The 14,044-nt window shown below is 37.1% G+C and overlaps 2 protein-coding genes across 3 annotated transcripts in view; both read left to right on the forward strand.

Moving 5' to 3' along the window:
- LOC127945044 (sterile alpha motif domain-containing protein 10) overlaps positions 1–14,044 on the forward strand; it is an 80,003-nt gene that overhangs the window by 58,219 nt on the left and 7,740 nt on the right. The window contains exon 4 of the mRNA XM_052541559.1: positions 7,433–7,573. Coding sequence (XP_052397519.1) covers positions 7,433–7,573 — 141 coding nt within the window. The remainder of the gene's footprint in view (positions 1–7,432; positions 7,574–14,044) is intronic.
- LOC127945045 (PWWP domain-containing DNA repair factor 3A-like) lies at positions 4,775–6,234 on the forward strand. Of its 2 annotated transcripts, none has more exons than XR_008150502.1 (4): positions 4,775–5,121; positions 5,423–5,535; positions 5,746–5,834; positions 5,955–6,234. XR_008150502.1 is itself a non-coding variant. In XM_052541560.1 (4 exons), exons 1-4 carry the CDS (start codon positions 5,084–5,086, stop codon positions 6,043–6,045), a joined length of 357 nt encoding a protein of 118 aa, XP_052397520.1. In that variant the 5' UTR covers positions 4,778–5,083; the 3' UTR covers positions 6,046–6,234. The 2 variants fall into 2 exon arrangements, 1 of the variants encoding a protein (XP_052397520.1); XM_052541560.1 differs by having other exon boundaries at positions 4,778–5,121; positions 5,397–5,535.

The raw sequence follows: 14,044 nt of genomic DNA on the forward strand, positions 1-14,044 counted from the left end.
CTGGTTTAAAGGGATAGTTCACCCAAAAATCTAAAAAAAAAAAAATTTCCGGGATATTGGTTTGTTTGAACGCAGAGGGAGTGTCAGCCACATTAAAAAAGTTAACAGCGTAAGTCATTTGTGGATTAATGCATATTGGAGACGCGAACCGGATAAAACGATTCAGTTTGATTTGATGAACTGGTTCTAAAGGATCCGGTTACATCGAATGATTTGTTTGTGAACCGGATAAGACAAACTGCTTTGTTTTAAACTATCTCACAACAGACAAAGAAGAGAAGACAATGCTGAATAAAGTTATAGTTTTTGCTATTTTTGGACCAAAATGTATTTTCGATGCTTCAAAAAACTCTCTGAGAGACCCCACACACGGCGATAAAAAAAATCAGGGGTCTAACAGTTTTGGTCGTTCAGTGTGTGGTGTGCAGCCACACGGCAAAATCAACACATCACACACGAAACGATTTGACTCCCGAGCATTCCCAGGTCAGACGGGAAATCTCGCGAAATCCCTCGAGATCAAACGTGACTTTAGAGTAAACAATCATGGCGGACATGAGGGTGAGTTATTAATGACATAATTTAGATTTTTGGGTGAACTATCCCTTTAACAACCTATACATCAGACTTAAAAGGAAATACTTCAGTGACTGATGCTTTTTAGCATGAAGATGGATTTATGGAGAGTGCAGTTCGGAAAGATTGTTACATTAGCTAGAAGAATATAAATTTGTCCTAAATTTGTTCAGAATTAAATGATTTGATTTTGGCAAACAAGAACAACAGAATCATATAATGAATATGATAATGCACTGAACTTTTGAGGTAACTTACAGCTAACCAATTTACAGTTTTTACTGCAAAGTTTTTTGTTTGACAATATCTATTTACTATGAATAAATAGATAAATATAAAAATATAGTTATATTAATTATTTCTTAACACTATGTTATGTTATGTTATGTTATGTTGACAAAACTAAAACTATGTATTAGTGGTCCCAACCCTAGAATAATCACATTCAAATAAAAACAGTTTGATGCCTTCCAAAAGTTGTAACATTGATTTTTGAGCCAATTTGACAAATGCTTCTCTCATTTAACATTTATAATTAGTTGTTTCTTCATGTGTTACATGATTCTTCAAGCATTAAACATCTGTATATTTAACATAAAGGAGGAAAGCAGCACTGCTGCAGTCACAAGTTCAGAATATCCCAACACATTCATTTAGTTTGAGCATATGCAATATAATAGTATGCAAATATGTTTAACAATCTTACAGAAATTTGTAAAAAAAAAATTAAAAAAAATAATTCACCCTTCAAAAATGAAAAAGGCACTTCCCATTGAACTTCTAGATGTGATACAGCAGGGATTCTTACTGTATATTATAAATAAAAAAACAAGAGACATGGCTTAATAAACTGTTGCCTGGTGAATTGCTATGATTTACTGTAATATGCTGAGGATGGGCCCTTTCAGTGTGGTACTTCAGGCCTCTTTTTGTTCTCTCTCTCTCTCTATTTGGGATTAATCTTGTAATCCCAATTAAGGGCTTTATTCTTTATTTCTCAAACACACGCACACGAACACATCCATACACAGTTGTCGTCTCATTCAGAGTGCTCCTTTATCTCTTTAGCCATAGATATTTTTGTAAAATAGCTTCAGTTTTGCAGCAGATCAGTTTCCGCTGTACAGCAAAGCACATTGAAGAGCACATAAAATTTGAATTGCTTTTAGTCAAGAAAGCTTTTAGCCTGTGTCTGTTAGCTTTGAGGTCATCTGTATGTAAGTGATCTCATAAAAGTTAGGAGTCAAATAAAGTTTTGGGAAAACAAACCAAAATACGAATGACTGATCTTACACTCAGGGGTATGTCAATTTTTATTTGTCTAGTAAAATGCAGTGTAGAATGAGAATTTGCCCTTCTAAATTATTAATACCATCAGCAGTAGCAAGTAGCAAGTCATGGTGCACGCACACAGACTTCACCTATTCTATTCATCTTGTATCTGTGACGTGAAAGGGACCAGCTATTCATTATGTCCCGACCAAGGACGGATAATGACATTTGCTTGCCCTGAGCACCTGGACACAAATGTTTCACACCATCTGTACACCAGAAGTGTGCTGTGTGTTGTTTAGGAACCCCACACGAGGACATTATAATGGTATAATCAACAAGTCTCTCTGCCTCGCAATTGTTGCGTCATTGTGCACTTGCTGTGTAGATAATCATCCTTGATTATTATGGCAACAGTCCAAGCTAATATGCATTGTTTCTGCAGCTCATCACCACCCCCTGCTGGTCTGGAGCCTGGCAGACCTGAATATAACCATAACTCATTGGAAAAACATGCCTGTGATGACATATCTGAAAAATGATAGTTCGTTTCTCAACTCTACCAAAGTAAATTGTCCAGTTACTGACGCTAAAAGTATGTTCTGTTCTATTTAAAGAGAGATGAAACAGAATCTGAAAATGTTTTATTATGCTTGTAGTTATATGTATCTCAGCAGTTCAGAAGTTAAATGTCTACTATTTAAAAATGTGTTTGAAAATAACAGCATCTACACTAAACTCGACCCTAAACCTAACCTACAGTGTTGATAAAAGGAAATGTGAGATTAAATCACACTTGCAGAAGCCTCCATTGCATTTTAGCTTGATTTTACATGTTTTCAAGCTCTTTTATCATGAAGGTGTTTAGGGGTCATGGCATAGTACTGTGCAAGGAACTGCATGAAAATAACCATTTATTAATTGATAATCTGACCCTGTAATCATAATTTGTGAGAAAAGGAATAAGTTGTTGGTGTTTTACTGCCACTAGTGTTCATTGCAGATGAAAACTGCAGTGAATTGTATTTATTGTATTGTATTTTTTGTGTGCAAATATTTAGGTTGGCCACATATATACAGGATTGAAAATGTCAACAATGAAAAGATAACTGGATGTCATTCTATTTCTAGCAGTCTTACTTTTTTTGCCTCTAAACACTAACTGAGATGAGTCATTTTGTTCACCATGTCTGAACTTATAGAAGTTTCTGTAACCAAATCTCACTTATGAGAAAGTAATTAAATGCCAAGTAGTGGTTTCTGTCAGGGGACAGCTCATGAAGTTCTGTAAATGATCTGTAAAACTGTAATCATCACCATCCAATCCCTGAAACCCCAAACCACATTGCACTCATCTCTCCAATTCCACTACATCATCAGAGAAATAGCCACAGCCAGCTGTTATTAAGGTCATTATGTTTCATTTACGGAGGGGAATAGCTGTCCAGCTCTGATGTTTCTGGACACACACCACACAAATCAACACTCATCCAAGGTCACACAATGGGCCTTACATAACCCGACTTCATTAGTAATCATTACACAAAGCAATATGTGCAGAAATTGAGCACATTTATTAATATGGCCTAAAATAGACTCTGTTATGTAACTGTATGTGTGGCGTTCTTGTGAGGGGGGTGTCTGTGTTTTCATTGTATTCAGCCAGGTGAGAATGAGGATGGATGATCATATTGTAAGAGAGAATGAGATGATTTATGCTTCTAATTAGAGTGAGCGCATACGGGGCAAATGACAGTAAATTACGCTGTTTTGTGATGTTTTTTGAAGGACACGGGTACAGGTGTAGGCTTTGTGCCATCCGTCTATCTGTCTGATGAGGTAAATAAACTGATAAACTAGTTTGTTTTAAAACTAGTGTGTGCTTATTTAGGCTACTAGGGTAAATTATTCTGACCTGTGACACTTTATGTTTGAAAAGCAACATAAAAAATAAATTGTATTATTTACATTTTATTTATATTTGTATTCTCCATAAAGCTTACAATAATCTATTTTGGAATTGTCGTATCCAGAAAATATACATACTGTACAGTTATGCTTTTAGATTTGAACATTTTTTTATTTTTTATTAACAGTTTGTTATTTTGGCCAGTGTATATCCTTTTTTTGTTTATTATTTATTTATTTTTTTTTATTTTTTTTTTACAATATTGTTTTGTAAATATAATTTTATTTTATTCTTTTTTCCCTTTTATTACTTTTTGCTGTTGTTCTTTGTCTTATGTATTTTGTTAATTTCCTGTATTTTTTATTATTATTATTCTTACCTGCGATACACTTTTATAACTTTTTATTTGTTATAAATTGCACAATAAATGATTATAAATTGTATAATATATTATTTTGGTTATTATATAGACATTCTCTTTTTTCGTGTATGCAACCTTGGGGGATACACCTTTTTTTTTCTTTTTTTTTTTTACAGAACTTTTGACAATGTATTACCTAACAAAGGATATACTTATGAAGGTATTTTTGATTCAAATTAACTGAGCACCTGTGGCAGTGCGATTTGTAGTTGTAGAGAAAAGCCACACATGTGTATCAGTAAATTTGAAGTCACAGAGTGAAATGTTTTAAGAGTTGCAAACCCGTAGCCTTTTTTTCTCTCCCACAAACACAACACAACAGTTACACCTTCTCAAATTCTTCATTGCAGGTGCACAAATCCTATTCTACAAATCACACATTTAGAAACTCGTACACTCACATTTTTGAAACAATTGCTGCAGTGAATGTGGTGCAAAACGCATTTACACACCCGCATCAAGAAATGTGCAGTCGTGGAGAAATGTTGAACATCCGCAAATCAGTACGTGAATTCATCAAATGAGAGTTGCACACTTGTAGAATATTTTCTCAGAATGTCTTGTATATTTTTCCAACACAAACACAAAGTACATAACTACAGCTTCTTGAATCTGCTGCGATGAAGCTCAAACACTGTTTTTTCGCTTTCAAGCGACAAGTTTCGCGCTCTCCCTTTTGCACCGAGATATTTGGTTCAAAAGTGATTTGTGCATCTGTAGAGGTAGTGGGCGGGACTGTTTAGAGATTACAGAATTTCAGCCAATCAGAAGAGCTACTGAGCCAGTAGATATACGCCCCAAGCAGTTTTACGCCCCTGTTGTTCCTCATGCGTCCAGTAGGGGAAGGCAGTATATTAGTATATGAGCCCAGTCATTTATAAGAACAGCAGACCATATCTATATGTATGATAGCAGCAGACCTTCTTGAAGCGATACGGATGAGGTATGTTAAATAATCTGCTAAAGTACTTGTTGTTGATTGTATTGTGTAATGATGCAACATTTATTATTTATAAAAGATTGATCAATTAAATAAGAAAGAATAGCGATATCAATTCAAAAGACGGATCAGTTTATTTCGAGAGGCAATAGTACTTGATTGAGTCAGATGTTCTGTCTGACTCAAACTTAACTAACCACAGTCTATCATCAATGGACAAAAAAAAAAAAAAAAAAAAAAAAAAAAAAAAATCAAAGTGACTTGACACTTTTTCCAAGTGTTCCATCAATATTGTTCATTGAAGATCAGGAGCGAATTGATGTTATCTACACTCAGATGACTTCAATTTTGGATGGCACACCTACACACACCCACAGTGACCAGATCAGATTCATTATGGATGTCCCTTTTCCAGAGGTATGGTCTTGTGTGTTAGTTGTGCTCTGCATGGTGTCATATTCACATTGTTTTTAATGTCAAATAGTTTATCCATAATGTTAGATAATTTCTATAAAATAATAGTTTTGTGCTTAATATAGAAAAGGAACTTTGGATTTTGTTGTAAAAAATAAAAAAAGCAAAATGATGCTTGGCTTATTTGGGCTGTGATAAATCTTTCTCTGGTAGTCCATCATCTGTGCTCTTGCTGTTGTGAAAGATGTGTCCATCTTGGAGGCTGAGGAGAAATTCCTTCGAGGACCTGTCATTGACGCAAGGTACTGTAAGGATCCTATAAAGGAAAAAAAAAATTGAAACATGACATCCTGCCATTATTTATAAATAACCATTGTTTTCTACCACTATGCAACTTTTGCTTTTTTATTTATTTTTATCAGTGAGTGGGATCACTTTGACCGCAGGATAAAGAAACAATTAAAGAAGAGTGGCAAACCATTGGAGAGTCATCTACAGGAGTCATGCTGTTAAGAAATAACCAAGTCATGGTGTTAATAAATTTTTTTTGTGAACAACAATATTGTCTTTCTTTTAAATGACCCTTGGAACTTTAGAAAATTGTTAAATTTTGTTGGTCTTCATAAAATGCTATGTAGAACATGTTCTGTTGCTGTATAACGAGCAATTGTGAATTGTAAAGCAAATATTTCATTTAGGATCCATATGATTACACAGTACTGTATGTCTAATGGCCTGAATATGGTTAATATCTAAATATAACTTAATATAAATTCACAACATCATATATCAGTCAATCTCTGTATATAAAAACAGTTTATAAATATATATAAATAATACATTTTACAGTAGGTCTGCAGCCTCCCCCTACTGGACGCATGAGGAACAACAGGGGCGTAAAACTGCTTGGGGCGTATATCTACTGGCTCAGTAGCTCTTCTGATTGGCTGAAATTCTGTAATCTCTAAACAGTCCCGCCCACTACCTCTACAGATGCACAAATCACTTTTGAACCAAATATCTCGGTGCAAAAGCGAGAGCGCGAAACTTGTCGCTTGAAAGCGAAAAAACAGTGTTTGAGATTCATCGCAGCAGATTCAAGCAGCTGTAGTTATGTACTTTGTGTTTGTGTTAGAAAAATATACAAGACATTCTGAGAAAATATTCTACAAGTGTGCAACTCTCATTTGATGAATTCACGTACTGATTTGCGGATGTTCAACATTTCTCCACGACTGCACATTTCTTGATGCGGGTGTGTAAATGCGTTTTGCACCACATTCACTGCAGCAATTGTTTCAAAAATGTGAGCGTACGAGTTTCTAAATGTGTGATTTGTAGAATAGGATTTGTGCACCTGCAATGAAGAATCTGAGAAGGTGTAACTGTTGTGTTGTGTTTGTGGGAGAGAAAAAAAGGCTACGGGTTTGCAACTCTTAAAACATTTCACTCTGTGACTTCAAATTTACTGATACACATGTGTGGCTTTTCTCTACAACTACAAATCGCACTGCCACAGGTGCTCAGTTAATTTGAATCAAAAATACCTTCATATATACTGACCAAAACAAGGTGTCTTGGAAAGCAGCAAAGCTAAAATTGTACTGTAAAAAGGGGAAGTCTTATTACATCTCTGGTTACTGGTTTCATATTCAGAAAGTAACAGGACATCTGCAAGACTTTTTCTTGGGTAGGCTTGACCTGTTGGCGATACTTGTGACATTAATTTAATGACTACTGTGGGGATATAAACAAATGTAAACCAGTTCCACACTACTGATCACATTCTTTTTCTGGATAAATTCCTTTTCTGTTCTGTCTCTTTTTTTATTTTTATTTCACAAAGCTGGCATTGACATTTTAAACTGTCATTCATCCTGTCCCTCACGCACTTTTTCAGGTCGTGCCCTGTTGCGGTTGAACGGAGAGAAGCTGGAGAGGATGGGTATAATCCAAGAGACTCTGAGACAGGAAGTCCTGCAGCAGGTCCTACAGCTACAGGTCAGAGAGGAAGTGCGTAACCTACAGCTGCTCAGCAGAGGTGAGAGGTCAACACCTGAAGCACACACAACCTCATCTGCTGTGAAGTTATTCAATATTGCTCCGTGTGTTGATGACAGAGTAATTACCGACAGGTGCAGATGGTTAATACTTGGTTGACTGGGAGCAGTGGGTTCTGGAAGTGAGATAGCCTGGCAGATCTGTGACATTACCCTCCTCTCCATGGTCTGGTCCAGTGGACTGAGGACCCCAATGTTGCAGTGGCCTACCACAGGCTTAAGGAGCACAATGTGGATATTATTGATGTAACTTACTGAAAACAGCAGGGTCTATCATCTCAAAGTACCCAGGATCTTTCCTCTGGGCTGTGATCTTGCCAGTCTTCCGGATATAAACAATATTTCCTTGATGAGTAAATGGGGTCATCAATGATCTGAGGTACAAGGCGCTCATCACTGGTGCCAGGCTCTGTGGAAGGAACAAACACAGAAGAAGAATTCTGTACTGTGTGGGGAGCTTGAGCTCATGTGTGACTGGGTGTAACTGTCTTATGACCGGGAATAGACCAATGTATTTGGGCCTTAGTTTACGTCAGGGAAGGCACAGATGGATACCTCTCAGGGAAGGCCACACAAGTTGTCCCGATTGGTATACTGGGGCATTCCTTCTCAGAGTATCAGCAAAGATTTTTTGTCTGTGCATTGAGCAGGCAAAGGTGATGATGAGCCTCATCCCACACCCTTCCACTCTTGTGGAATCAGTGGTTGATGGATGGAATACCTCTGAGGGCTCGTCTGACCAGGGCAATAGTGGTGGCTGAAAGCCGAGTATGCACTATTGTAGAATGGGGTGAGGCCCATTGATGGTTGTTGCAGGTCATTTTGGGCCGAGCCCAGGTGAGGAACCAGTTGCAGGAGTTCTGGCGGTGCTGGCAGAAGGTTCTAAGGAAGCGGCCGATCTCTTGCACCTTTCTCTCCATCTGTCCATTGGATTGTGGTACTCGGATGTCAGGCTGAAAGTCACAGAGAAGAGAAGAAAGCTTTCCACACATGTGAAATAAACTACGGACCATGGTCGGAAACAATGTCCTGAGGAATTCCAAAATTGTGAAATTAAACAGGGCCTTGGCAGTCTCTATGGCTATAGGGAGTCCTTTCAGAGGAATCGATATGCATGGTTTGGAGAATATTCAATTCAAGTTTATCTGTATATCGCTTTTTACGATACAAATCACTGCAAAGCAGCTTAACAGAAAATGTTGTTTCTACAATATTTAGTAGTAGCTTATAAGTGGGGACCGTCAGTTTATGTGCATATGACAGAAATTTTCAGAAAAAATTAATACAAGACGTTGTCAGCCAGACAATGAAAACTATTACCAGCAATTATTATCTGGTGCCATCACACTTGTAGCAATATTTGGCAGTTCTGTATGTTGTTTCAGGGTTAGCATCATCTGAGGTCCTCTGAGGGTCAGCATCATCTCTTCTCAGGTGTTCTTGATCCAGAGTGGAGCTTGTGTAAATCCTAGGTACCACGGGATTTAAATCCCATGGTAAAACAGAGAAACAAATAGAGACATAGTGTAGCTGCTGTTCCAACCTAGTAAAATTAATAGGTTTAACCCAAGCTAAAGAATAATAATACACATTAGATCAGATACAACTGCAGTCACAAATTGTGAGATGCATTTTTTTGAATGCTTGATGAAAGAGATGCGTTTTTAATCTAGATTTAAACATAGAGAGTGTGTCTGAACCTCAAACATTATCAGGAAGGCAATTCCAGAATTAGGGAGCCAAATGTGAAAAAGCTCTACCTCCTTTAGTGGAATTTGCCATTCTAGGAAGTTGTAGGAACTACCAAAAGTCCAGCGTTTTGTGACCTTAGGGAGCATTATGGATTGTAGTGGGGTATAAGGCTAGTTAGGTATGAAGGAGCTAAACCGTTTAGGGCCATATGTAAGTAATAATAATTTGTAAATGATACAGAACTTAATAAGTAGCCAGTGCAGAGACTGTAAAATTGGGCTAATATGATCATATTTTCTTGACCTGGTAAGGACTCTAGCAACTGAATTTTGGAATTTTTGACTTTTGGACTGAATTTTGGTAGAGTGTTTATTGAAGATGCAGGGCAATCAGCTAACAGTGCATTCCAATAGTCCAGTCTAGAGGTCATGAATGCGTGAACTAGCTTTTCTGCATCAGAAACAGGTAACGTTTCATAGCTTGGCATTTTTTCTTAGATGGAAGAATGCTTTTTTTGTAACATGGGAAATATGGTTTTCAAAAGACAGTTTGCCGTCTAATATAACACCCAGATTTTTGAACGTAGAGGAAGTAGCAGTACTTCCGTCTAGTTGCAGATTGTAATCTATGAGATTCAGTGTACTGGCCCAATAAGTAATATCTCTGTCTTATCCAAATTTAAAAGGAGAAAATTGTTGGTCATCCAAACTTTTACATCTTTAACACACTCTGTTAGCTTAGGCAATTTAGAAGTTTCATCTGGTCTCTTTTAGAAATATAGTATAATCAGCATAACAGTGGAAACTATTCCCATATTTTTCTAATAATATTACCAAGGGGCAACATATATATTGAAAATAGCAGAGTACCTAGGACAGGTCCTTGTGGCACTCCATATTTTACTGGTGATAAAAGAGATGACTCCCCATTTAAATAAACAAAATGTTATCAGTTGGACAGGTAGGATCTAAACCATATTAGAGCCTGCCCTTGAACACCTGTATAGTTTTGTAATCCATCTATGAGTTTGTCATGATCTATGGCGTCGAATGCAGCACTAAGATCAAGTAAAACTAGCAATGAGATGCAGCCTTGATCTGATGCAAGAAGCAAGTCATTTGTAATTTTAACAAGTGCAATTTCTGTGCTATTGTGGGGCCTGAAACTTTCATGAATTCTTCATACAGATCATTTTTTTTGTAGGAAGGAGCAAAATTGAGCAGACACAACGTTTAAAATTTTAGAGATAAATGGAAGATTTGAAATGAGCCTATAATTTGCCAGTTCACTAGGATCTAGTTGTGGTTTCTTAATAAGAGGCTTAATAACCACCAGCTTGAATAGTTTTGGGACGTGACCTAAAGATAACGATGAGTTAATAATATTGAGAATCGGTTCTTTGGCTACAGGTAACAACTATTTCAGTAATTTAGTGGGTACAGGGTCTAATAAACATGTTGTTGGTTTAGATACAGTGATAAGTTTATTTAGCTCTTCCTGTCCTATAGATGAAACTGAAGTGTTAGATGCTGTAGAATGTACATTTGTTATTGTATATCTGATGTTATCTATTTTATCAGTGAAGAAATTCATAAAGTCATTACTATTAAACATTGATGGAATATTTGAATCGAGTGGCGTCTGGTTATTTGTATAAAAACTTTGGATTGTTTTGGTTATTTTCAATGAGTTTGTGAATATGCTCGGCCCTGTCAGTTTTAGAGCCTGTCTATAGCTGGACATACAGTTTTCCATGCAATTCTAAAAACTTCCAAGTTAATTTTTCTCCATTTGCGCTCAGGACTATGAGTTTCTTTCAGTACATTTTTCTCTAACATGGGGGCAACAGCTTATAATGCATTAGAGAAAATAGTGCCCATGTTGCCTGTTATTCCGTCTAGTTCATGTGTATTTTTGGGTACACATAGCAATAAATCAGGCATATTATTTGCAAATCTGTCTTTGGTGGCTGTGATCATTTCATTTACAATAACTGCTTTTGTGTGAGTGATTTAATGTTTATGAGCCCAAACTTACAAAATGTTTTTTGTTCATTTATTTAAATTTTTTCTGGATTAATCATAAGATTTTTTTCTAGATCCTAAATTCAATTTATATTTTGACCCCACTATTTGGGGAACAGACACTGTCTTAAAAGATTGGACATCACAAGTACTTCTATCATTTAAGCAGGTAGAAAAGGAGTCATCATAGTAGTTATTTGAGAATTGGCTTATTTCATTGATAACCAGGATGCAGGTATTTCCTTCAGAAGCAGGTAAGCTGGTGATGAAATCCAGCCCTAGGTGTGACCACTGGCTTGAGGGATGGGCAGAGGAAGAAGTTTGCCAGATGGTAGATGGCGTGGAACGTTGGAGATTGCATATTGTTGATATCCTTGGAAAAAACACTTGTTGTCATTAGTTTTGCCAGGCCACCAGTAAAAATGTCATAGGAGCAAGAGGGTTAGTTTGATTCCTGGTTGGCCAGTACCCACAGATGAATGAGCTGACTCAATGAGAAGAATTGATCTGGAGGGCACCCCATCAGAACAGATTCACTGTTGGAGTTCTCAGAGATCTGTTCTCTGATGAATCTCTGAAGCTCTTTCACTGTGGTAGAAGTGACACATCTTGACACTGTTCTTGCTTACGATGAAGTCAAGGAAGTTAATGGTACTCTTTTAAAAGATGCATTTCTCTGCCTTAAGAAATAGGTTGTACTTGCAGAGCCTCTGGAGGACCTTCGAAACATGCTGGTGATGTTCAGTCAGGCTCTGGGAATAGATAATGATGTTGGCTATTTCTTGGATCACAAAATGGTTCAGGAAGCCCCGGGGCACCTCATTCATGAAATCATGAAATACATAGGAGGCATTTACCAGGCCACACGGCATAACAGGGTAAACATTATGTCCAGATGGGATAATGAAGAAGGTCCTCCATTTGTCCCCCTCACATATGTGGATGAGGTTGTAGGTGCTTCAGAGGTCCAACCTGGTGAAGATGGAGGCTTGGCAAAGTTGCTCCAAATAAGCTGGGACGATTATTTTATTGAGTGCCAAAAAAAGTCAATGCAAGGCTGCAAGCTGTCATCCTTTTTTGCCACAAAGAAGAAACTGGAAGCAGCACAAGAAGTGAAGGGATGGATGTAACCTTGCTTGAGAGCCTCGACTATGAACTCCTCCATGGCCTTCTTTTCAGGTATGGATACACATCCAAGGGGTACTGACTGACCTTCGATGTCAGAATGATGGCACGGTCCCATTGTTGGTGTGGTGGTAACTTGGATGCTTATTTTGGGCACCTGTGTATGGGGCATAATAGGCAGGGATATCCATGTATTGCTTATCCACTGAACTCCCAGTGGAAGTTGTGTTCACAGGAATAATCAATGGTGAATTGTATGATGGTTGCGGAAGCCATGGGAAACAGGCAGGGTAACAGGTTGGTCCCTATCGCAGAACATATCCTGTAGCCCAGAATAATTCAGGTTGATGTTATACACATGGTCAGAATTGTTGGTACCCTTGGTAAATATAATCAAAGAAGGCTGTGAAAATAAATCTGCATTGTTAATCCTTTTGATCTTTTATTTAAAACAATCACAAATATCGAACGATTCATTGGAGAATAAGAATTTAAAATGGGGGGAAATATCGTTATGAAATGTTTTTTTCTCAAATACATGTTGAACACAATAACTGGTACCCCTAGAGATTCTTATAAGTAAAATAAAATATATATGAAATATATTTCCATTCATAATCACAATTTTGAGCACAGCAGGGTGATTATGAACATGAAAATATCCAGACATGGCTTCCTGTTTCACAGAAATTTAAATAGGAGGGAAACAAAGGCCAAATTCCAAATTAATCACCCATCTCAATGAGAAAAACCAAAAAATATATATTTCTGATGTGCAGCAAAAGACAACTGAGCTTCACAAATTAGAAAGTGGCTTTAATAACGAGCTGAAGCAGTGAAAATTCCCATTTCCACCATCAGGGCAATAATTAAGAAGTTTCAATCAACAGAAAATGTAATGAATATGCCTGGAAGAGGACGTGTCTATATCATCTTAATGCACGGTGAGAAGGAGAGTTTGAGTGGCCAAAGACTCTTCAAGGAAAAGGCTTCGGGGTCAGAAAACCTTAAAACAAATTATCAACCACATGTTGTTTGGGAGGGCCTCAAGAAAAGAAATCAAGAAAAGAAAAATATTTCACCAAAAAACAATCTCCAGCATATTCAGTTGTCAGACACGACTGGAACTTCAAATGGGACTGGCTTCTATGGTCAGATGTAACTAAAAATGTCGCTATTTAGTGGCAAATGCTCAAAATGGGTTCGGTGAAAACAGGGATAAAAAGTACTCCATGTGTAAAATAAAATATATTGCTGTATTTTTAATTTTGTGGGCCTAGATTTGTGCTGGAGGTCTTGGACATCTTGTTTAGACACATGGCATCATTGATTCAATCAAAAACCAACAGATAAAAAAATCAAAATGTGACTGACTCTGTTAGAAATCTTATAATGGGCCATGTTTGGATCTTCCAACAGGACAGTAATCCAAAAACAAACCTTAAAAACAACACCAAAACAGGTCACTGGGCACAAAACCAAGCTGTCAGATATAGGAGGTTAAAACTCGGGTAACAGGGAGCTCTGGGTAGTGGAAAAGAGAGAGCCTGGCAGATCTGTGACAATATAATAATATAATATAATATCAGTCAATTGAATTTGAGGACAATA

This window comes from Carassius gibelio, chromosome A23, assembly GCF_023724105.1.
Source record: "Carassius gibelio isolate Cgi1373 ecotype wild population from Czech Republic chromosome A23, carGib1.2-hapl.c, whole genome shotgun sequence".
In the NCBI taxonomy this organism is placed as follows: domain Eukaryota; kingdom Metazoa; phylum Chordata; class Actinopteri; order Cypriniformes; family Cyprinidae; genus Carassius; species Carassius gibelio.